Source organism: Pyxicephalus adspersus, chromosome Z (assembly GCF_032062135.1).
Source record: "Pyxicephalus adspersus chromosome Z, UCB_Pads_2.0, whole genome shotgun sequence".
Classification (NCBI taxonomy): domain Eukaryota; kingdom Metazoa; phylum Chordata; class Amphibia; order Anura; family Pyxicephalidae; genus Pyxicephalus; species Pyxicephalus adspersus.
In genome coordinates this window covers 27,255,815-27,280,671 of record NC_092871.1, presented here as the reverse complement: position 1 = coordinate 27,280,671, position 24,857 = coordinate 27,255,815, and the positions used below count along the sequence as shown (strand labels likewise).

The 24,857-nt window shown below is 37.3% G+C and overlaps 2 protein-coding genes and 1 long non-coding RNA gene across 4 annotated transcripts in view; 1 reads left to right on the top strand and 2 right to left on the bottom strand.

Annotated features, from left to right (window-relative positions):
• Positions 1 to 170, bottom strand: part of HTATSF1 (HIV-1 Tat specific factor 1) — a gene marked incomplete in the record, with an annotated part of 17,858 nt that extends 17,688 nt beyond the window's left edge. Inside the window, 1 exon segment of the mRNA XM_072429999.1 lies at positions 1 to 170. Within this exon segment, the coding sequence (XP_072286100.1) occupies positions 1 to 44 (44 nt within the window).
• A 115-nt stretch (positions 171 to 285) lies between these two features.
• The window catches only part of LOC140344527 (uncharacterized), a 70,395-nt gene continuing 45,823 nt past the window's right edge, over positions 286 to 24,857 (top strand). For both annotated transcript variants that reach the window (XR_011923581.1, XR_011923582.1), the window contains exons 1-2: positions 286 to 821; positions 1,599 to 1,795. This is a non-coding gene — a long non-coding RNA (uncharacterized lncRNA). The remainder of the gene's footprint in view (positions 822 to 1,598; positions 1,796 to 24,857) is intronic.
• Positions 7,744 to 16,279, bottom strand: BRS3 (bombesin receptor subtype 3). Its single transcript, XM_072431716.1, has 3 exons — positions 15,655 to 16,279; positions 13,910 to 14,261; positions 7,744 to 10,187 (listed from the first exon to the last, which is right to left on the bottom strand). The coding sequence occupies exons 1-3, from the start codon at positions 16,098 to 16,100 to the stop codon at positions 9,783 to 9,785; spliced, it is 1,203 nt and encodes a 400-aa protein (XP_072287817.1). The 5' UTR covers positions 16,101 to 16,279; the 3' UTR covers positions 7,744 to 9,782.

Genomic DNA, 24,857 nt, shown 5'->3' with positions numbered 1-24,857 from the left:
TCTTGCAGCCGGAGCTGCTCGTAGAACGCCTCGTTACTATCCATGTTCTTCTTATAACTTAAAGAAACAATACAACTCACACACAGACACTTCTCACTTTTCGTAAATCTCCCAATATACAGGCGGACTCTGCGCCTGCGCAGCACAAAAATCCCCCTGCGTAGTCAGAAAGCGCGGAGAATCTCGGAATTTACTACGCATGTGCAGAACAGTCGTCACTAATAGACGTAGTTTAGGAGCAGCAGAGCATGCGCGACGGCCATTTTGTTATAGACCAAAATAAGAGAAAAGTGTAGGGGAAAAAGTTTATTAGAGGAATTCAGTGCAGGGGATAGTTAGTACTAAACTGCTGGCAGATAGAAAACTCAAACTAATACAGCTCAGTTATTATTTATACAACTCTGTGCCTGCAATTATTATTAGTTTTCTCTGCCAGCCAGCAGACATTCGGCTGTCATCAGTCATCTGCTAGGGCTGTCAGTGAAAGGCCAGACAGCCATCACTTCAACAGGTGGAGAAGAAAATCTCTGCTTTGTATTATTTTATTACATTGTTCTTTTTTTTATTACTTTTACATTTGCATTCCCAAGCCTCTGCAAGCAGAACAATCAGGCTGGGGCTGTCACTGAAAGCTTGTTATATCTTCTAAACCAGCTGTCAACAACCTTTCGGACCGCACGGACCATTAAATTATCATTTTAAATTCCATGGACAATTATTATGATTTTTTTTTAAAAAGATAAATACATTTGTGAAATAATAATTTTCCTAATGGTGCTGGACAAGGACTGTGGAGGCTGTGATTCATTGATCAGATCACAGTTAAGTGAAGTATTACTATTGTTACTATTCTCATTAGTTGCATTATCTTTGGCATTACTAAGGAAATGCAAAATATTAGTTTGCATTTTCTCACTCATTATGGGTTTATTTTATTCGAATCTAGGACCACACAAGAAATGATAGTTATCAAAGTCAAACTATTTGATGCCATTAAATATAACAGTTATGGAAAATTCACAACTAAGGTCATACATAAAGAGCAGAGAAATAAATAAAATAAAACAATCAGATGAGAATCGCTATTGGCGGAGCGGGGTGACTGTTGTAATGGTGGGAACAATACTAAGGCGTACGGCTCGGCAACGGTTGCCTCATACAACTTAACACTGACGTCTTGCTGCGCCTCCCTTGTTTTTCTTTCTCTGGTACAGTTCATAAATTTAGTGCAATATAAAGGCAAACATTGTCATTCAGAGTAAAAGAATTAATTAGAATATTAGTTTTGTTTTATTAATAAAACAAAAAATTGCAGATAATGTCCAATTTTTTCTGTGGACTACAAAACTTTTTAAAACCGCTGGTCTCAACCAAGCTCAGCACCATCTATCATCTTTTCTAAAGATCATTATGGCTATGTTAAGACTGGCAGTGAAGTTGTGGTGCAGTTACCGCTTCCTTATGTCTTTGAACCAGTGGCTCAGGAGGGAGCTACATGTAACCTCTACTGGCAGCAGTCCAATAAAGAACATTTGGAAGTGGGTTTCTGTGGTTCAATATCAACATTTGAACAAATGGTCTTTTTTTTGTCATTTTAGGTAGTAGAAGGAAGCAGTATTGCTACATTTTATCAGATGCTACTCACGCAGCGTCCAGAGGTATTTCGGCACCCCAGGTACTTCTACAGACCTAAATAGGAACTTCTTGTCACTGCAGCTGCCGTCCAGATGCCTAAAAAAGACTACGAGTTACCACCCTGCCCCGCTCCCCGTGCTTAGCAGTTGCCAATATGCAGGTAGGAGAGGTAAATTCTATATTTTGTGAACCACTAATGTAAACTAAGCCTAAATTATTCCAGTGCAATGATTACACTACTACAGTTGTGTCCATTGCTGTTGACATTAAGATAAATCTTGTGGGTCACAATGCAAACAAACATTAAAGATGTATGTTTAAAGGTTTAAAGTTAGAATAGTTTTAATTTAAAATGAAATTACATTGAAATGTTTCTAGTTACTGTAACGTACATGCACCAAATAACAGAGATGACAAATCAAGAATTTTTGCACCCTCCATTTGATGCTCATTTTATTAATGAAAGTTACATAACTAAAGCTATCATGCAGTCCTTTCCGGTTATATATTGCTCCCCTCTCACCATTCCCGTACCACATAGCAGAAACTACACCATACAATGCGTCCTATCAGGTATAGGGGGCTGCTAACCTTCTTTGTACCCCCAAATCTCTGCAATGGATACTACATAATCTACTGCAAATTCAGGTGCCTACATCTCCCTGTTCCTGAGAAATTAGGGTTCACAGAAGGTAACTGACCAGCTATGTGTGATACGGTAGCATGGTATGACAGGTATAGTTTTTCATATCTTGTGATGGCGCTGCAGTGATGAGACATTTGAACTGGCCTTTTAGGGAAGTTTACAAAATACACATTTCAATATTTTAAGTTGCTGCAGAAATACCAATGACTGTTAATTCATTTTTATTTACTGATCAGTACATTTCATACTGATTACTGAAGGTGTTTATAAGCAATAAAAATAATATTTTATAGTTCATAGAAGCCCACTGCAGCATTGTTTGTCTAAAATGCTAGTAATTCTTCTTCACTGCTAAATGTATTCTCCCTTTAAGCAGTTTGAATTCGTTTTCAAATATTTCCCATTGCTGTTTATTAAATTCCCAGTTTGCCATGGGCTTAGTGATTCTTTGTTGCTAAAAGCAAATGGTTTGTAATTAGAACTCATAGCTGCATTGTTATTATATAATGCCAGTAATTCTCCTTTGCTGTTCATTTTATGCCCAATTGGAGCAGTGTTTGAGTGCCATCCTGATTGATTTCCTATTGCTGCTCATTAAATTCTAAGCAGAATAGTGTTCATATGTAAGAATTTTAATATATGCCCCAGGTACTGCTTTTTTTTCCAAGAGGTTTAAAAAAAATTGTGAGAAAATGCATCTCTTTTCCAGGCTTTTGCTGCCACTTGGAAATACCATCTTTCTCTAAGGGAGGAGGACGCAGCAAGGTGCTTCCCATTCATCCTCCCCTCTCAGTAGAACTGATAAAAATGATTTGTGAAACAATAAAGTGCTTGGGATGGAGAATACAAGGGGTGGGAGTGACCTGATAAGAAGAAAGCTATGGCTGTTATGCCCTGATGGGTCATAATAGGAAAGCAACTGTTAATATACTATATATATTTTCATACTAACAATTGCAAGTTTTTTTCATATTATTATGTAACAAGGAGGTTTGGTCAAAGTGAGCTAAAAATGGCCATGTAACGATTTGATTGATTAACATCAGTGTATAATATAATTGTTACCTCCAGATATCATAGAATTGAGTGCTGATGCTGACATTTTCTGGATACGCACAAAGAAATGCCAGCTTCTCCCTGCCTGACTCTTCCCAGTCTTCCTTGGGGTAAACCGAGTCAGTGATTTTGTTGATGAAACTGTTGCTGTTTTGGACCATTGTACACATCAAATAAAGATAAGTACTAACCTTTAATTAGGTAGTGCCCGAGTCTCTCTTTAACCCTTCCTGACATTTGTAGTCCCACAAATACTTTCTCCTTGTTCAACCTGAAAATTGTTATACCACCACAGGAAGAGAAAGTAGCTGGTAGGCTCAATAGGTACTTTCTCTATTATTAAATGTGTTTTTAAATTAAATGACATGCACAAAAGGAGCTTAGATAACCATAAAAACAATAAATAATTATTCTAGTTGAATGTGACTACTCCTAATTTGTATTCTGTCCCACTTAAAACAATAAATTATAAAACCTAATTTCTAATACCCAAAATCTATACTGCATATATTTTAGACCAGACGTTCACAAATTACGGCTAATCAGTTATTTGTGATCCGCTTCTTCTAACATATGACATTTATTCAATCTGGTTTTTTTAAAACTATAGCTTTTTTCTTTCTATTTGCAATCCAACATATGGAGCTTTGAAAAAGCATCTGCTTCCCATAAAAAAAAAAATAATCATGGTAAGTACTAGTGTTCTAGACCCTGTTCCACAACAAACCTTAAAAGTGTGAAGAATCCTGGCAGATCATCATATGTAGTAAAGTGTATGTAAAGCCGAATGTTTTCTGGGTTGTACCCTGTGCATATGCTGTTGGTGGAGTGATCCCTGCCCCAAAGCTGTTCCAGAGTTCCAGTGCAGACAGCAGAGCTTATTCAGTGTAGAAGGAAACAGCATAGGACCTGGAAACTTCGGTCATGAAAATATTCTAGTATCCCCGGCATGTGTAGAAGGAGCTTTTTCCTTAAGAGGAAAAAGAATTGCCAATCTTACCCATGCGCAATGAGATTGGCACTCTTTTTTTCCATTTACAGCAGGCTGCACAGTGCGAGATTGGGTAACATAGGCAGGAGCAGAAAGAAGAATAATGAAGATGGCAGCGCCCAGTGCTTTCTCCACTCCGGAACAAAGACAGATAACTGGACCTCACAGGACCCAATCCACGAAACCTCTGCAGGGATCTGCAGAAGTAAAGGTGAGTTTTTTTTTAATTTGGTTTAGCTTTAAGTTAAAATTCATTGTGGCACCAGGGTTTTTAGAAGGTATGACCCTGGTTACGTCCTCACATACATACAGTTGTACCTGCCCAGTTCACCTTACCCATGATAGTATGACTTTATTGCTGGTACGGTTGCATGTATCTTCTGCTTATTTTTTACCAACGGCTGCCTGGAACCCTGACTTCCTACATCTATCTGCTCACCACCTACCCTGACCTTGCCTGACCCTGACCACATTTTTTAGTTTGACGCTCTTTGATACCTCGCTCAGCTAGTTACCTGTGTATGATCCCTGGTTCTTACACTGACCTGTCTCTGTTTAATATAGTGGTTGCCATTAGGTACCATCTGGACTGGTCTGAATCTGTGGGCCAGTCCCTGTTTCCCAGGCATGATTCTTTGCACATGCAAGTCCTGGGGGAACCATCTGCTGAGACTGCGCAACCAGCTTCTTAGACTGAGCTGGGGCTTGACTATTGGTGAGAAGTGGGATTGGGTGATTGGCAACTGAGCTGCAATGACACAGGACCAGGGCCTACTAACTACTAGATACACAATGGAAAATGAGAAGCTTCACAGACACTGCAGCTTATGTTTGCAATGCACAATGCACATAGGTTTGAAATATATTTAATTACGCCTCTTCAAACCCTGTCCAATATTCAGCACTATAAAGTAACTTTCTGCTGAAGCACATTGCATTTTGTTTCCACACTGATCAGTCCCTCTTTCCTAGTTCAATATACGAACATATAAGTACAAGATTCAAAACTTAAAGAAAAAATATTTTGACTTCAGATACTTTTTATTTTGTAGGTTTGTTGTGTTGGCATTTTGTACAGCTGCTGAGCACTTTCTAAAAAGTCCCTTATCAAAGTTTTGAAAGCTGGGACTTATATATTTCTATTTACATGTATAACTGTATGTAAAGTTGCAGTCTGCATCCCAATTTGTTATTTTACCCCTATATGACAAAAGTACATATTACAATAAGGATTCTATTTAATAATTGTTAAAATCTAAACAAGAAAAAATCTTGGGTTAAAGTTGTTTAAATACTGGGTAAAAACACTGATAAAAAATAATCCTTAAATTGTTGACTAAAATCATTAAAATATGTGTTCTACATCTAATACCAGATATTGGTATATGTGTACAAGCTTTATTTTGCTACATAGACTGTGTACACCAAGATGTGTTATCTACATTTTAACAAAAGTCTGGTATTGCCTATGTAGAACTGACATAACAAAGTAATATTGGGAGGCTTTAAGGAAAATAGCCTAAATTTAGCTTAATTAATTAGCTAAATTAAGCAAACAAAAAAAGATATCAAAACATAGCAACAAATGTTCTTATTTTATATTTTGTTTTTTTCTATTTTCTAAACAGTAAAAAATACTAAATACTAAAAAATTTTAACACAAAAAGGAAAACACAAGAGAGATGTAAATATTTAATGAACATTAGCTTTTATTTTTCATGACCCTAATATGCTTTTTATAAACCCCATAGGCTTCTACTTGGATCTAAATTATTTATTTATTAAATGAAACAGACGATTTGGTTGAAAAAATAGCAATATCTGCACATATAAATACAGTGATAATGATAAGCCTGTTAAAGCAATTATCCTTGTTCTTTTTTTTTTCTTTTTATTTTTTTAGTAGTAGAACCTAAATTATATTATATTTACACATTATATTATATAACACTCTAGCTGCTTTCAGAAAGTGTTTTTTAGATCTTGTGTTTCCATTTTTATTGTGTAGCTGTCAACACACTGCCTGGTTTGTAGATGCTTATGTATCCAGTCCCACTCTTCGTTTCTCATGTTCCTTTTAATGGAATCGCAGCTAAAGGCTGCAGAAGAATAGTTAGAGAAATACACCTTGCTGATGACTTTTAATATTTGATTAAAGGGGAAAGGAAGCAGCTCGGAGGATATACTAACTACTTGGAATACTTTGTACAGGTAGTCCCCAGGTTACATATGAAATGGGGACTGTAGGTTTGTTCTTAAGTTGAATTTGTATGCAAGTCGGAACAGGTACAATATTTTAATAATTGCATTTAGGACCGGTGTTTGTCTCATCATTTTATTAGGCTGTGTGGTGTCAGTTACTAAGTTTAAAGTTTAAACAAAGCAAAAAAAAATTCATGGAGCCTAGACATTTATTAACTTCTGGAGCAAGCTGTACTCTAATATGCAAAAAAGAAAAAACAACTGCAGAGTTTGTCTTGGTCATTAAAGAGCCTGCAGAAAGAGCTTAGTTCTTAAGATCACCCACAACCTCAGCTGTGTTTAACAAAACATTTCTTCAGCAAGTCATGCAAACCACCCCTCCCCCCTTCAAGCCTCCGTCCTGCACACAATCGAGCAGGGAGGCCCCGTTCGTACCTATGAATTGTCCATATGTCAGATGTCCTTAACTCGGGGACTACTTGTATTTAGAGGTACTATAAATATATCAGCACTTTTATTGCTTAGATCATTTTGGTTGGTTGGTTTGGTTGACTGCAACATTGTACCACACGCTCAACCACACTCCCAACCACTCTCATTGAAGAGCATCGGGGTAGTTAGTAACCATTTTGTGCATGCATTTGTTGTTACAATTGGGTTGCAGCACAGTTTCTGGAAGCTATATGTCACAAGTCACAGGCTGTGGTTGCTTTTTCCTCCTCTGGAGAAAGAAGAGCACCACAACTTCAAACAACGTAACCTGTGGTTCAGTTTGCTGCTCCTGGGCGCAGAGCAGTAGTTTGCTTTGTGTCTGGCAATGACCTACCACGTGGTTTGCAACCATTAGTGTGGCAAGGATCTAAATCATCATTTTGCAGTGTTAAATAGATACAGAGGGGTTTATTTGCTAAAGCAATATAGGCTATTCACTTAAATAATGCCTCTGTAAGCCATATTTACTCTAGTCTAGTGAAGGAAATAAATTTCCCCTGACTTCAACCATCCAATCATGTACAGACAAAAATATTTCCTTCCAAAATACCTTTTAAAGCTGCTCAGTAAAATATTAAGATAACTTTTTACTTGTCTGCACAAAACAATCTATCTTTAGGCACATCTATACTAGGGATTTAAGCTAAATAGAAATGAACAAGATGAAGTACTTCCTTTTTGGGCTGGTATGTTAAAAGTGTTAAGGTAGAAGTACAAAATGTTGTGGGTATTATTTTTTTATTAACCTTTATTTATAAAGCACCAACGTATTAGGCATCACCGTACAATAAATACTACTAACAAACCTACATAATAGACAAGTACAAACACACAGGAGAATCCTGTCCAAAATGCTTACAATCTAAGGTGTAAGGTAGGGTAGTATACAATAGGAGGGGGTATGGAATGGGGGCAAAGATGGGTAGGTGAGTTTAAAGGGTGGGGTTTAAAATGTGCTGAAGGTAGCTTAATAAGTATAATCAGATAAGGAAGAGATTTCTGTGCGGGTGCAGGTCTAGAGCAGTCTTGGAGCCGTGCATGGGAAGAGGATATAAATGAGGAAGTTATAAGTAGGTCACCAAAGAGGGTGGCTAGGAGTGTATTTGTGTATCAGGTCCAAAATATAGGTGGAACAAGAGCTGTGTGGAGTGATCTAAAAACAAAACAAAAAATTCTTAGGTGGAATGGAAGCTAGTGTAGAAATTTGCAAATAACCATTTTATTAACAGTTATAAAGATGTCAGGGGATGATTTTCAAAGGTGAGAGAAGGAAATGATGAGGTCTGTTTTATCCAGTTTTGGTTTCAGAAAACTTTGTGTTATAAAAGAATAGACTCCTAAGCAAGTTTCTTTATACACGACATACACATTTACTATTGAATGCTTGTTGGACAATTTCTCAGTTATTGTCTATGACAAATTAAATGGTGGGGTGGCACTGAGCTATTGCTTTTCATTTCTACAGAGAGTAATATAAGTATGTAAGTATGTACTGTAAGAAGCGAATGCTGTCTTTGCAAATAATTATGTACTATACGATACATAGTTACTCTATATTCTTATCTGTCCAATTAATTCAGTGATGTGTGTGAGTTTGCAGGCTTAAGCCAGATACACTTTAATTAACAACCCCTTCTATTAGGTAAATGGAGATCAGTGGTTAGTACTCTTAGCTATGGTCCCAATCTATGGTAAAGAATTAGTGTATTCCAAAACTAGACACTTTCTGTGCATGGGAACAAAGGGTTTTCTTATAAGTGGATAAAAATGTAGTAAAAACAACTGGATCTTTAGGGGGAAGTGTAGTTTAAAGCTAGATATTACCTCCACCCCAGATTGTAAAAGAATTTAAAGACAAACAGACCAGAGAATGGCCCGATTTCATCTGCAGCTTAAAGGGCATTTTTTAAGCTAGCACCCATGTGCTTATAGTTGCCAATTTATTTATTGGCTTCTCTTTCTACACAGGGAGAACAATGTGTCATATGACATGTTTTTTAAACTAAAAACTGTTCATATCTTCTATAATACATATAAAGTGGACAATTAAAGATATCTTTTATAATTATTCTATATTGTTAGCTATTTCAAAGCTTACTGCATTACATTTTTTGACTAAAATAAAGAAATACATACAGATTATACATGTATATTTGAAATGAACTTCCCAGTTTACATGTACTGCAGGAAAACAAAATCCGTTTTAATGGTTCCTTATGTTTCTGAAAATAAACCCCTGAAGTTTAGCTTTTAAGGTTGTTCAAAGTTCACAGAAAAATTCCAGTTATCACCTTGACCAGTGTTCCTAATTTGAAGTCTTCTTTGCTCTTTGAGATTGGAGAAGATGTGTAGACATTTGATCTGACAAGTTTTAAGATAATGATGAGAAATATGTCCAGGAGTGATATCAAAGTTCTGTAAAATCTGGACATAAAATACCTCTCTCTTCGGTTACCTTTGTAATAGCAGTTTCCACAAGGTTGTGCTATGGAATTTTCTTGCCATGAGCATCTCTAACTCTTATTCTAAATCTCTAACCTATTTTTGAAATTCGAATCAGTTTAGGAGTATTATAGCTGGTTATGTTTTGAGTCATTTCTTTGTAAGCATGGGGTAGCAAAAAAAACTACTGAAGTCCATGAACATGTGATGATATTGAAGTGCCTTCATTTTTTGTCACAAATCTCAATCACAGAGTTCTACATCACTGGGAAACATATCCATAGTCTCTATTTTAATTCCCTTGATTTATTACCTTAACTAAATACTGTCACTTTCTCTTTTCATGTCATAGGCTCCTAATAATCCAATGCTTATTTCAGACATCTGCACGTTTCCTTTAATGGCTGTAATTCCGGTAGCGCTGCTATGAGTTGGGCTTGGTTGAGTTGGAGGTGGATGTGTCTTGCAGCAATATATCTGCTTTTTGAAATGCTGTCTAAAGCTTCTACTAAGCCAATATAAAGCAAAGGGGTTTACACAAGAATTGCTAAATGCCAATATGCGGGCAAAAATGGTGGCAGAGAGGTGAAGCACAGAGGAATTCACTGTCGTGTCGTAGGTGAAGGATCGATACAAGTAAAGGATGTGGTTAGGCAGCCAGCAGAAAGCAAACAGAGCAACCAAAACCAGTACTGTTTTTGCAACTCTTTTTCGGGATTCAATCTAGAAAAGAATAAAAAAAAGAATACCTTTAGTTCACTGTCTATGTAAAACTACTGTAGTGGTAATTAAGTTTTTATTTGTCTCGCCAACATATAGGTGGTGTCCTCCCAGCTAATATACTCAAGTCCATTTGGTAGGAAGGTTAAGGTTACACAGGTAATTGTTTGAACTGATAAATCTCCAAGCATTAAAAATTTTAGATTTAGAACTATAGAAAGGAATTTTCAATTAGGAGTTTCTTCCAATTAGATTATTCCAATGGGAGTGCCAAATCTCCCACTCAATTATATTTGTAGCATTGTGTGCATGGTTATTCCATCACACTACTAAAAATCTCTGCCAGTGCTCTGGGTGTAGTGCACTTCTCTAGACCTAAATTTGTTTGATAACTAATTTGGGTGTTACCATATTTACCAACTTGCTCACTGCTTTTGTGCAGTCTTTAGTTTTGAATAAAATCAGTTTCAGGAAGAAATATTAGCAGACATGGTAAAATAAGAGCATGTTTGGCCAAACAGGGGTCTATTTATAAAGCAATTATTGTGATTTTCAACAAACATTGTCTTGTGATAAATCAACCACTTTTATTTTAAACACATGCACTTGGAAGATTTACTTGCAGAGAATGCTTGCTGAATATCTGAATCACTAAATTAGACCCCTAAGGCTATGTAGACACGGGCAATGGTTCTGGTCCAATAATCGTCTCAGGGCTCATATTGGACGAGAATCTTTGTGTGCACAGTGCTTGATGTCCATCGTCCGAACAACCGTCCGGGTGGATCAACAGACAATGGACAACAAACAATCGTAATGCAAGTGAAGGAGAGAGCACAGCAGGGTGCCGCTCAGTCATTCTCCCCCTCCCCTCTACATAGAGCAGAATGGTGCTGTATGTACAGTGATCGTTCATGCATCGTTTGTCGTTGGAAAGGATCTTAAACGATTATTGCACGTGTGAACTCAGCCTAAGTGTCATCACTCCTGATTCTGATTAGAGCAGTCCTATATAGTGTTTCTTTACCTGTCTCTTTACCCCAAAAGACAGCTAAAAAATAACATATGTAATCAATGTCAGCCAGCTTACAACAGTTTTTAAAATGTGTCTGCTATTGGTATACAGGATAATATACCATGATATAGGTAGTAAAGTATTTGTAATGTAAATGCATATAAAAACAATAGGGATTCAATAAAATTCTAATGCAGAAGGCATTTCTTCACAAACTGATTTTATTATTATCTAAAAGTAAATTAAATATATGTAAATATCTTACAAGCACACTAAACTTGTATGAACATATGTCACTGTATTATTCTAGATGAAATCCATATGTTACCAAAATTAATTTTAAATGTCTAACCAAATGTTTCCCAAGTATGAATCTTGCATTGTACCATATGCCCACAGGAAAATCATGTTTTTACAGATTTTTTGTGTACTTATTCATAATTAAAATGCTGATGATGGCCTGTCTTGTAGAGTTTTTACTCTAATTTACCCAAATCTTCCTGTGCATAGTTTTTGCTCAGTTCATGCAAGAGATTTGATACTTGAAACTCAAAGTACTAAAACACAGAAGTAAATGGCAACTATTCTGCTAAGAAGTTAACTTTACAGCTGTTTCCCTTCCTCCCTCATTTTACAGACAGCTGTGCTTAAGGGGCAGATGTTTGGTTATACATACACAATAGAGTTTGGCTATACATGCAAAAAGGTTTAACTATGAAAAGTCTTCTCCTGTAAAGGAAATGTCTATTTTGTAAAGAATAAAGAGGAACTAAACTGAAAAAAAAACCTACCTTCAATCCCGCAGGGCAGTCTGATCACCCTGGGGGTGTCCTGCATCGGGTCCCGCGTCGTCCCAGCATCCGTCCTGGAGCCACCGCTCTAGACACCCCAATCTTCGTCTTCTGGGTTCTTCATCCTACGTCACCTGACCAAGTGACCAAGGTGTGAGATTGGGTGACGTAGGATGAAACAAAAAAATTGCTGATCTCACTGCGCATGTATGAGATCTGCAAATTTTTCTCTTTGCGCAAAAACGCTCCTTCTGCGCATGCATGAGATGCTCGAGCATGCACAGAAGGAGCGCCCAAGAGCCTCGCAGGATGCCTGACACAGGCTTTGCACTCCCATTTATTCTCGACCGCCTAGACGATCGAGAACTAGGGTGTTGCACCTAAAAAAATAAAAAAAAACTGAATTTTTACCTTACATAAAAGGGTTGTCTACCCTTTTTTGTAAAGTGAAAATTATGAGTTTAGGTACGCTTTAACTGTAAATATATGTGTATATAATGTATGCAGCAGCACAGATTGGTCCTTGCTTTGCTTTTAAGTTACAATGCCAATGCAAGTCCAATCCCATATCGCAGGCCAATAATTTATATCTAATAGTGCTGTATTTCAAAGGAACACAAATATGTTGTTGAAGATGGTTGTATGCTGTTGCTGTTGGTTTAAAGACCATTTTCTGGGTTCCAGTTCCCCCCACCCTTTATTGGAGCACCCATTACACTGGGTCTTGTGGGTCCTCTTTGCGTCTTTCTATAGTAGTGGATGGGTCCTAAATGCTTCAGAAAACATTACCATGTAATGCTACTTTCAGCAGCATATTCCTGTGCGTTCAGGGAAGGGGTCGGACCCCTGATACCCTGGGCTAACAAGAAGTAGGTTAAGTGAAGAAAAGAGTCCTTCAACCCCAAAGATAAGCAGTGCTGGATCAGTCTCTGGGTGAGTCTGCAATGTACAACACTGTGTTACAGGTAAGCATAGCAGTCAGAGCTTCAGGAGTTACCGGGGATTATTATTATTATTATTATTATTAATAAACAGGATTTATCTAGCGCCAACATATTACGCAGCGCTGTACATTAAATAGGGATTGCAAATGACAGACTAATACAGACAGTGATACAGGAGGAGAGGACCCTGCCCCGAAGAGCTTACAATCTAGTAGGTGGGGGAATTTCACACACAAAAGGATGGGAGATATGTAGTGTGGGAAGTAGTGGTGGTTTCAAATGACAGAAGAAGCCGGGTAGGCAAGTTTGAAAAAATGGGTTTTGAGTGCTCTTTTAAATGAGCAGAAAGTAGGAGCAAGCCGAATAGGACGAGGAAGACCATTCCAGAGAGTTGGAGCAGCTCTAGAGAAGTCTTGTATCCGTGCGTGTGATGAGGTTATGAGTGAGGAAGTCATTAGTAGGTCATTGGAGGAGCGGAGAGAGCGGCAGGGGGAGTATTTTTTAACCATGTCAGAGATGTAAGTGGGACAATAGCTGTGTAGGGATTTGAAGGCAAAGCACAGGAGCTTAAATTTGATTCTAAGGTGAAAAGGAAGCCAATGAAGAGAACTACAAAGAGATGTAGCGGAAGAGGAGCGGAGGGAAGGATGGATGAGTCTGGGGATCTATTTTTTCATTTATTAACCAAACTGGCCTTAGATATTAGGAACAATTCTAACAAAAGCTGTATTTTTCCCAGACTTCCTAATGTTATTTGTGGAGTTTCATATTGGAAAGCCTTAAAGCAGAGGTCCATTTTTACATTTATTGAAACCCCTTTTAGTGTTAATAAAAGGCAACTCCCACCAGGACACCAAGCTAACCTTAAACCTAATACTAGGATTACCAGTGGGCCTGCTAAAGTGGTGAAAAATCTTTGGTGAAAAGTACTCTGTAATAAAGTGATAAATCCCTTCAGTTACCAAAGTAACAAACCTGCTTGCGGGCATGAGAGTGCTCTTCAGCTGGCATGTTGAACGTGCTCTTGTACAGTGTTTTAGCGATGAGAAAATAGTAGGCTGAAATGATTGACAGTGGTACAATGTAAAACACCAGGAAGCACATCAGGGAATGAGCCTCTTGTAGAATTTTTTCAGAAACAGGATAAGGGGCACAGGCTTGAAAAGATGAATTTTTGTCCGGGCTACTGAATTCATACAGATCTGAAAACACTGCTTCCGGAGTTGCCAGTAACATGGAAATGATCCAGACACAAGCAGCTTTACCGCACGTCTTTAATACCGCATCTGACGTCTGCAGCTCCAAAGGTTTTACTATAGCTCTGTATCTGCACAAATATGAAAAGCAGAGAACAATAATTATTAAGGGCTTGCTGCATCAGTTTTTAAAATAGTACAGTATTTAGTTTTTTCAGCCCTATATTAGCAGTGACACATTTATTCATTTATTGTAGAAACAGTACAAACATAGAGAAAAACATATTAAAAATAAAAAGTTCAACTTTAATGGGAAAAATAATGAAATCACACCTCCAACCAATAAAGCCTAACAAATAAAGCAAAGACCTTTCATGATCCTGCACAACAGTGTAAATATTTCTTTTTTTATTTCTTTTTTCTTAACTATATTTTCTTTTTTTTTGGAAAACGTGTTATATTTTCTGCATGTTAAATACAATATTTTTTAGCGGCATTATGTGACACTATTGTAATTTGTTTCTATTGTGCTACCAATTTATTGATTTTTTTTTAAATTTGCTAAAAAAGTGGTAACAGGAATTAGGAACTAGATAAATCCAGGTACCATCAGAATATTAACATACTGTCAGTTGTACCTAAGATTACCTGCTTTGATCAAGCATCAGTTAATCACATGTCTTATATACAATATTCCTTTGCTCACATATGTTACAACTGTGTAGGATCTACAGTAAATGTACTCACTGTTAAATAATTAAATGTCAATGCATTTCTAACCATAGAGTTTTAAGTATACATTTTTGTATATTGATGAAGTATTTTTCATTATTAACTTGTGCAACAAAATATCACATTGATATCAAAATCAACATCAAAATATTTTTGTCAGAGCAACCAGTTATTTTAAGTTGCATATTAATAAAAAGTTTATATATATGCATTGACTAAATATGTAAGTCAAGATCATGTTTTTTCATGGGTGAAATGCAAACCCTTTTAAAATCCATGTTTACCTGCAAAATTATCAGTGGTAAAAACAATTTTTTTCATACAATATTCAGTACTTTTGCAGAAAGCTGAATATAAGCTGTATATTTATCTCATCACTGTTTTGTGTCTAGATGCAGCAAATATTTTACATGGCTGTTCACAGATATATTTTTAATTTTTGTTAAATTTGGGAACTGTAACATCTGCAAGTACTCTTTTTTGCATTTACTGAAAATGATTGTTGATTGATTTTGGATATTTCTATATTGGCACATGCTCCTGATTCTGTGGAGAATAGGGAATCAAATGTTTGATTTCTTGGCTGGTGCACTCTGCACCTGTTCACTCTCTATTACATCAAATTGCTTAAGAATTGAAGAAAAAAAGGTGAGGTTATAAGTTAATTTATTAACTTATTTATGTTGGCAGTGAATAAATAAATAAATTAAAAAAATAAAGCAGCAATTTAGTAAAGTAAAACATGCAGTTTCCCTTCTTTTCATCATCAAAAAGCAAAAATGGAATTCCTACCTGTCAGCACTAAGGACAGTAAGTGTAAATACAGATACACCAACAGATGTGAGCTGTATAAAAGAGATCACCTTGCAGCCAATCCTTCCAAAAAGCCACGTGTCCACCATATACCTGGAGGCGTCCACTGGAACACATGTCAGCAAAAGAAGCAAATCTCCGAAAGCAAGGCTGGTGATGAAAATATTTGGAACCGTCTGCATCGATTTAATCTTAAAAAATACTTTGATAAGTATTGTGTTCCCAAGGAGACCGACTGAAATTATAAGAGCATATGTGACAGAAATAGTTGCCAGGACTTCAAAACCAGGGGACAAATCGGCACCTTCTTCTCGGTGGAAAACGGCACTGTCGTTCCAGGATCGGAAAGAGAGGGTGCCATTGGTGACAGATGACATTGACTGGTTAGCTGATGGAAAATTTGCAGGCATGTTATTTTCCATCATGAAAGTATGTATTTTTTTCTTTAAAAGTACCTCCTGTGCAATGTGGATTCAATAGGCTGCATCACTATAGTCAATATTAGAAAGATTCTAAAGTCGGAGTTTCACCTGATGCATTAAAATCCTTGCACGCTTCCTTCTGTACAGAGAACTGTTTTCAGTAACCATCAGTCTTACAGAGTGCTTAGATCGTTTCTTACAATTCAGCACTGAGTAGTGTGGGAGGTGCTGCAAATTATTACTGAATTTCCACATAGGAATCTTGGGTAAAAATCCTTGTTCATATTACTGCCAGTTAAATCAGTTTTTTTGTTGGTGGCTGTATGTATTTTAAGTACATTTATACAGCATCACTTTATTTTGGAAATGATTACTGCTGTCTTTTAACCAGATATAAATAACTTGGCGTATAAAGTTAATGTGCAGGGGTTTGTTAAATTATTCATGTTTCGTGCTTTATTTAACTATAGTAGTTATTGCTGTGTGGAAGATGTAGGTCAACAATCTGACAAACACAACAAAGAGATATGAAAAAGACTTGTTTTACAGAACTTATTTTTTTTTCAAGTAATATAGAATTAAGAGCCTGAAAAGATGTTGCAAAGTCAGGGCTGGTGGAATGGTCACTAGGCCATGGTCTAGGTCAGCAAGGAATCAGGGGATAGCAATCTGCTCCTTTTTAAATTATATTTAATCTCCAAATTGGCATGAAAGAGTATGGCAAAACATGTGACTTAAATATAATTATTCCATAAACATAAATGCGAATTGTCATATTCATAAAAAAGGATAGCATAAATTATTCTAAATTGAAGGTGGGAGTATTAGTTTTTCCTAAAGATAACCTATGTTTGAATACATTTGAAAGGTCCACCCAAAACAAATGTTTTCATTTTTTAAGGATGCTAAAGAGTTAAATTACCTGACAGGCTCTCAGGCAGATTGTCTCATTTTATTGCTGAGGTCAGTCCATTTGAGTCGCTGAATCTGCAAACTCTAGGTTTGCAGATTTAGTAGTAGATGGTAGCACCCAAACTCCCCGATACACAGAGTCAGAAAAAAAAGAGATCTTACTGTTGGAATATCCAAGACAAATAAAACCCAGCACATAAATCGATCCACCTATATCATATTAATACTTTTGTATTTTTTACTCTTTAAATCACAAATAAACCCAAACTGGAACAAGGCATGCTCTCAAAATTATGCTGATTTTGTAAATTATTGATTATTTTTGGAACTGAATTTTCTTTAAATTCCAAAAATTGTGTAGTTGTACCTGACCGTAGTTTCCTGGTAATACATTGGGGACTTACAATTGTGACTATCTAATTTTTGTGACTACACATCCTTCCTCCTGTAGACAAATGATTTCTACTGTACTGCAGGGATGGTGTTTTCTACTTTGGGTGCTTCATAACTACACATGATTGACCCCCCTTCTGCTGTATTTAAAAATAGGAGAAAATGAGAAGTGGTGTACTATGCAAGCACATTTGTTCACCAATGCTGTTTAACTACAATACAAGCTCCTGGTAACTAGGCTAACTTTAGCCGAATGGACATCATTTCAGAGTAAGAAGAGCTTACATGAAATGATTCTAGTCATCAACAATAATTATGATTTTTTTTTCGAAGCTTCATTCAGCTTGAAAATAACTCCTACACATATAGCTTTGCTTAGATCATCTGTCCGCCTACTCACTCTTAGTATCCTGAGATTATGAGTAACAGATTCTGTAAGGTGCATTTAAAGGTAATGCCATTATTCCTGGCTCCATAAGCAAAAGTATATTCAAAACCTACACAATAATGTAAGATCAGTAGGAATGGTTAAAAAATCCACAGGAAAAGTTACACAAGTTAAAAAATGTCAAAAATTCCTCTACACTTTATGAAATATGAGTGGTTGCAGTTGACAGTCTATAGATACGGTGTCTGTATTTTTCCAGAATTCTAGAGATCATCATAGAATTCTAGAGAGGTCATCATAGCTTTTCACTAATTGATATATCAAATTGCCATGTCTGAAAACCTTATACAGATAGTCCCCGAGTTAAGGACATCACACATACCGGCGACTCCTACATACAAACGGGCTTCCCTGCTCTGTCGTGTGCAGGACAGAGGCTGGATGAAGGAAGGGGAGCGGTTTGCAAGATTTGCAGAAGAAATTATTTGCTTAACACAGCTGAGGTTGTGGGTGATCTTAAGGAGGTTGAGCTCTTTCTGCAGACTCTTGTAACTCTTTAATGACCAAGACAAACTCTGCAGTTGTATTGTTTTGCATATCAAGGCACAGCTTGCTCCAGAAGTTAATGAAGGTCTAGGCTCCATAAAGTTTTTTTTTTTTTGCTTTGTTTGTGATTAACTCACAGTGAGGATTTAATACAGTAACTGACACCAGGCTGCCTAATAATATGTTGAGACAACCATCTGTCCTAATTGCATTTTTTTTTATAATAATGTACCTGTTCCGACTTACATACAAATTCGACTTAAGAACAAACCTACAGTCCGTATCTCGTATGTAACCCGGGGACTACCTGTATGCACAGGAAATGTTTGAGGAAATGTCTGATTCCCTGATTTATAAATACAGTCCTAAGTGTCTAACATTTAGAATTCGTTGACAGGTACATTTGATCTCCAGTTGACCACATTCTGATATTTGATTTGATGTACATCAAGCTGATTTTTCATACTCATAGAGCCAAATCCCATATGGTGTGAACGAAAGCCTGTTACACAGGTTTTCTATAGAACAGCTATGGGATTTGTACCTTTAAATATGTCAACTCTACCAGCTCCCTTGTTACTATCTTGAAAGGAACTTTGTAAATCTGAACTTAATTAAAATAAATTATTACATTTAAAATTCATAAATGTGAACTCTTTTATTAGCAAATGGATTTGTAACTATGTTCTGCTACTGTTGTAATTCAGAAACCTTTTGACCTTAAAATTAGGGATATGACTACTGCACTAACCCTGCAGAAGAACCTATTTGGGGACAAACTGATAAAAACTTCCATACTCTGTTAAAATTTTTGTGGATGTAAAAAAAAACATTGTATTTAACAAAATCTACAAAGTACAATGCCACTTTTGTTCAGTATTTGCCTGAAAAATCAATCAACCCCAACCAGGAATAACCTTTCGTTTTCCAATTCACTGTGTGAAGAACACTGTGTGAGGAGAGTAGCACAAGGCTGGCAGCTTGGTTGTTTTGAACTGCATTGAGCCGTAGAAAAAATAGCAGTGGTGGCATTCTGGCATTCCAGTGGGTATCTTATTGGATTGAGCAAACACACAACAGTGCAAACATCTACCAGTGTATGGCAACTTTGACAACTTTTGGCAACACATAAAAGAAAAACAAACACAACATATATATATATATATATATATATATATATATATAACACCTTATGTAACTAGGAAAGACATTGTTGCTTGAACTTATAAAGTTACGAATTAAGAGTTAAAATGCGATCCTTCTCTTTATAAAGCTTATTGCTATAGTTATAGCGTTTAATGATTGCCACTCACACAAATAATTGTAGAGATCATGAATGTAAATCGTGTTTCATTGGTCTCATTTACATTCTCTATTCTGTTCTTACAATTTTGCACACAATCATGTATTAGGATGTCAGGATTAGTGCTGTTATAGAATGTACTTTCCCATTCTATCCCACTTCAGGTAATGTTCTGCATAAAGACAATTACACATTTTCATTTCAAATGACAAGTTAAATAGTTTAACAGTTGGAGCATGCAAAATATGCATCATGGTTACAAAGAAAAATGAAACAGAAAACAATAAATATCTTTAAATGGATTTTAAAGAAACAATTGTCTTTACAGAGATTTCATGAATTAAAGTCATATAGGCAATATTGTTCACCCCAGCAGTAACTAGTAACTAGTATCCTTTTATAATATTTTATATACATAGCAGTGGTGTACCCATCCCAAAGCTGTGAATCATTCAGGAGTATGCAATGTGGTGGACAGCTTATAAGGTGATCTAAAAAATGTAATGCCTAGGATTATATTACTATATGTACTGCACAGTTTATTGAGTACAGTGTTCAGGAGTAGTGGTAGTATTTGAATTCGGGTTGTCCCCATATTTGACCCGAAAATGGCGGTTTGAATTCGGGCAAACCTGACCCAAAAACCACTGAATTTGATTTGGTAAATTCTTGTTTAAAAATATGTTTAAAAAAAGGCGAACTCCAGATGAACTCTCAGAGTTCATCTGATAAGTACAGCCCGGTGACCGTGGGGACTGCGGTCACAGCTGATTTGAGGCACGCGAGTGCTTCCAGTCAGCTGTGACTCCAAATGAACTCTCAATGGAGTTTCCACGGCCCCGAGCTGTACTTATCATTGATACGTACAGCCCGGGGAGCGTGGGAACGTGCGGTCACTGCTGATAGGAGGCATGGGAGTGCTTCCAGTCAGCTGTGACTGCAGATGAACTCTCAATGGAGGTTCTCCATTGAGAGTTCATCTGCAGTTCAGTTCCCGTGGTCACCGGGCTGATAAGTACAGCCTGGTGACCGTGGGGACTGCGGTCACAGCTGATTTGAGGCACGCGAGTGCTTCCAGTCAGCTGTGACTGCAAATGAACTCTCAATGGAGTTTCTCCATTGAGAGTTCATCTGAATTCAGTTCCCACGGTCACCGGGCTGTACTTTTCATTAATAAGTACAGCCCAGGGAGCGTGGGAACTTGCGGTCACAGCTGATAGGAGGCATGGGAGTACTTCCAGTCAGCTGTGACTCCAGATGAACTCTCAATGGAGGTTCTCAATGAGAGTTTCCCTATTGAGAGTTCATCTGAGTTCCGTTCCCACGGTCATAGGGCTGTACTTATCATTGATAAGTTTAGAATGTGCTCTGTTTGGGTGCCTTGTATTTAAAGAAGGACCAATAGATCTTACAAAAGGGAAAGGTTTATTTACAGCTTAGGATATTATTTACATTTGTCTTTCAAGACAAAAGGGAAGAAGGTAAAGGGTATAAAGGAAAGGGGAAGGAAAGGGGTCTATCTCTATCTCTAGCACATGGTCAATCTCTCACACAACCATGCATACCAGGGTCTTCTCTCCTTGAACCACACCCCGCTCCAGGTCCAGAGCAAATCACGTTGTTGATTCATCCTTGGTGAAGTCTTGATCAAGAGGTCACACAGATTGTCCTTGTCCCAGGCTTGGGCTTGTTGTCACATACCCCTGCCCCTCCAGGAAGACTGAAGTTATAGTGAACTGGTTTGGGCAGAAACTGCCACAAAATGGTCACAATGGCCAAGGGATTAATGATCCTCAGGCATCCACTCATGGAAGATCAATCATTGTCTCTGTTAAGCAATCCTTTGATGTTTGAGGGACTGCATCTGTCTCCACAGATAATGAGGTTATAGCTTGTTTCCAAGAAGGCAGAATTGTCTTTACATACAAGTCATATTCATATCAATTTTGGTCGCTTCCAACAATAAGTACAGCCTGGGGAGCGTGGGAACTTGCAGTCACAGCTGATAGGACACACGCGAGTGCTTTCAATCAGCTGCGACTGCAGATGAACTCTTAATAAAGTTTCTCTATTGAGAGTTCATCTGCAGTTCAGTTCCCACGGTCACTGGTCACTGGGCTGTACTTATCAGCCCAGTGTCCGTGGGAACTAACCTGCAGATGAACTTTCAATGGAGAAATTCTATTCAGAGTTCAGTTCCCACGGTCACTGGGCTGATAAGTACAGCCCAGCGACCATGGGAACTTTGCGGTCACAGCTGATTGGAGGAGTTCACACGAGTGCTTCCAATTAGCTGTGACTCCAGATGAACTACTGTTCCGTATGTGTTCTTGGATAGAGAATCTCTATCCAAGAACACATACTACAGTTACGTTAGGGCTGCAAGAGCAATCAGGGGAGCGGAGCTGTCACCTCCGCTCCCCTGATTGCTTTTGCAGTTCTACACAGTCCCCCATAGACTTTAATGGTGTTCCAATTCGGCATTAGATCAACCGAAAAATATCGGGCTATTCGATCAAATAGCTGCCGAATCGAACACTCAGCTGTTCGACCAACACTATTCAGAAGTATGTCTGATGTATGTAGTATTCACAGTCAACTTTGTGGTCTGTGACATCAGAAATGTCCCTTTACATTGTTGGCCAGTGGTTGTTTTGCTAAATTATGTCATATCTGTATGTGTCCTGTTGCTGATGGAACCTGAATAAGATCTGCTATTTCTGTATCACCATCAATTATTCAGTTAAGTAAATTGTATTTTCCCTTCTCTTTAATTATGCGTGTGTTATTTTACTGGCACTATGTTGAGAAACTTAGATCACATATATAATTTATTTCCTTGGAGTCAAAAAGAACTTGAGCCAAAGTTAAGATCTCTCTTTAAACTTTGAGATCAAGCACCCAAACATTGCAGTTGCAGTGAAGTACAACTTGAACATACACTGAAACCTATGTATCACAAGAAGACACTGGGGGTCTTAGTGTGAAAGGTGAATTAGCAAGATCCTATAGAGCACCCCTTATAGAGCAAAACTGTGTCCTAAATAGCGGGCATCGTCAAAATATGGAGTGATTTCAGTGGGCCAGATTTATTAAAGCTCTCCAAGGCTGGGGGGAATATACTTTTATCAGTGAAGCTGGGTGATCCAGCAAACCTGGAATGCTTGTCCTGGAGTTTCAACAAGTATAAGAAGCTTTTTTAGGTATAAGAAGAAGAGGTACAGATGGGTTAAAATGTAGACACATTTATTGATACTTAATAAACAATTACCTATTCTTAATATATCTAAACATATCTGATTGAAGGTGTCCTCTGAAGCCCAGTCATGACAACTGTGTTGCCATATTCAGGACATGTTTGGCACTAGATATTCACAGCAATCTCCAGCTAGTAGAGGGGCTGTTCTTTGCTGAGCAGTTTTTTGGGTCAGTAAAAATTACATTATGCATTGGGCAGCAGTAACGTCATCCCATGATACCGGCTTTAACAATCATAGGTCCCAGACCTGGAACATTTGCCAAAAGACGCCACTGTAGTGAATAAAATTTTGATTTGGATTAATAATTTCCTTGCCAACCAGTGCATTCAAAGCAAGATAAAGACTCATGAAGACAGCTGTTATGATAGCATGACCTAGTTTTTTACTTTTGCCTTAATGGAGAGAACGGTAAGCTTACCCATTGAAAATTAAGCATGTTAGTTTACCACCAAAGAGTATTAGAACAGTATACAGAACAATTTTTTTTTGTTTTTGTCTTCCATATTAACGGAATATTCATTTCAATATTCAATATTATTTGCAGGAGATGTACAAGAAGTATCAAGCAATAGAAATATTTCTTTTCTCGCCAGTTTTCAAGTTAAATAATTAAAAAAAACTCCAACAAAAATAGATACAATAATTACAGTTGGATACTATTGCTTATTTAGTAAATGAAATTTTATTTTAGCATATAAATTGTTTGTTCTAAATGCTTTCCTATGCCCAATTCAAAGACAAAGCTGACCAAAAAAAAATAAATAAATAAAGTAATTGTCCGTTTACTCAGAAGCAGTTGTTAAAGATAGTTGGAGCATGATGAAAAAAGTCACCATATAATTTAAGATCTCTCGGACTTGATCTCATATATCTCCATGGGTTCTATTTATAAAGCAGGGAATCCGACATACCCTCAAACATTCCCTAGTAAGAATATTCCAGGTCCATTTGCTGCAATGGCAGTAATTGATCCCCATCAGGGAATTCTTTTTTTTGTAAAATAATCTTTATTCAAGGATATGTACTAGATCAATGATACACACAATTACTGTACAGTAACTTGAATAGGCAGAATGAACAAACAACCTACAGAAAAAAGGTGTTTACACTTAATCCAACAAAACAAAGAAAACAATATAATTATTGTTGAACCAATGGGAGCGTTTACACAGTAAAATAAGAGACGTCATTTATCATCAGCCTCCAGGATAACTGGGGGATCATTAGCAATCATTCTTGGAATATACCATGATGTATGTTCAAAAGTTCACATTTTCTGTTGTTGTATGGAGTAGGATAGAGTCTCTTTAAAGGATTCCCATACCTCAAAGAATTTTGGAACCTTGACCTCCTTGTCTAAAGAATACGCTATCCATGCCATACTGAACACATGGGCCAGTTTCTCTTTAAAAAGTCCTAGAGTAGGCGGATCGGAGTGTAACCATTTGTGCAGAATCGTTTTTTTGACCATAAGGGAGATTATGTGGCTTCTCCTAGTTATACACTTGCACCCATGCAGGGTGAGTGTTTCTAGGATTGCCCATTCAGGGAATAAGGAGCATAACTACTTAGATGAGAGGTACCACTAGCCACTAGAACTGTTTTATGTTAGGTAAATCCCAAAAAGCATGATACAAATCTGCCTGCTCCTGTGTAGATTTAACACAGTGGGAAGTAGTGCTATAGCCCATAAGATAGGTGTGGTGTGGAGAAATATATACGCCATGAAATACCTTAAGAGTCATTTCCCTGTACACTGCTCATGGGAGGACTGCCCATACCCAGGATTTCTTTTTAATTATAGTGTCCCCCTGAAACCATAGGGATTTTTTGGACAATCCAGGGATGGGACAGTATATTGTATTAGAATGTGGCTGTACAAGGACAATGCACAATGACATTATCTCTTGAAATTATGTTTAAATGGTTGCGACAGAAGAGTTTTCCATTTCTTTAAA

Coding starts and splice junctions, on each gene's coding strand:
- BRS3 (XM_072431716.1), bottom strand. CDS start 16,100: ATGATGGAAAATAACATGCCTGCAAATTTTCCATCAGCTAACCAGTCA. Junction 14,262..15,654: donor ACTGTCCTTAGTGCTGACAG/GTAGGAATTCCA, acceptor ATATTTGTGCAG/ATACAGAGCTATAGTAAAAC. Junction 10,188..13,909: donor ACTCTCATGCCCGCAAGCAG/GTTTGTTACTTT, acceptor ATTCTTTTCTAG/ATTGAATCCCGAAAAAGAGT.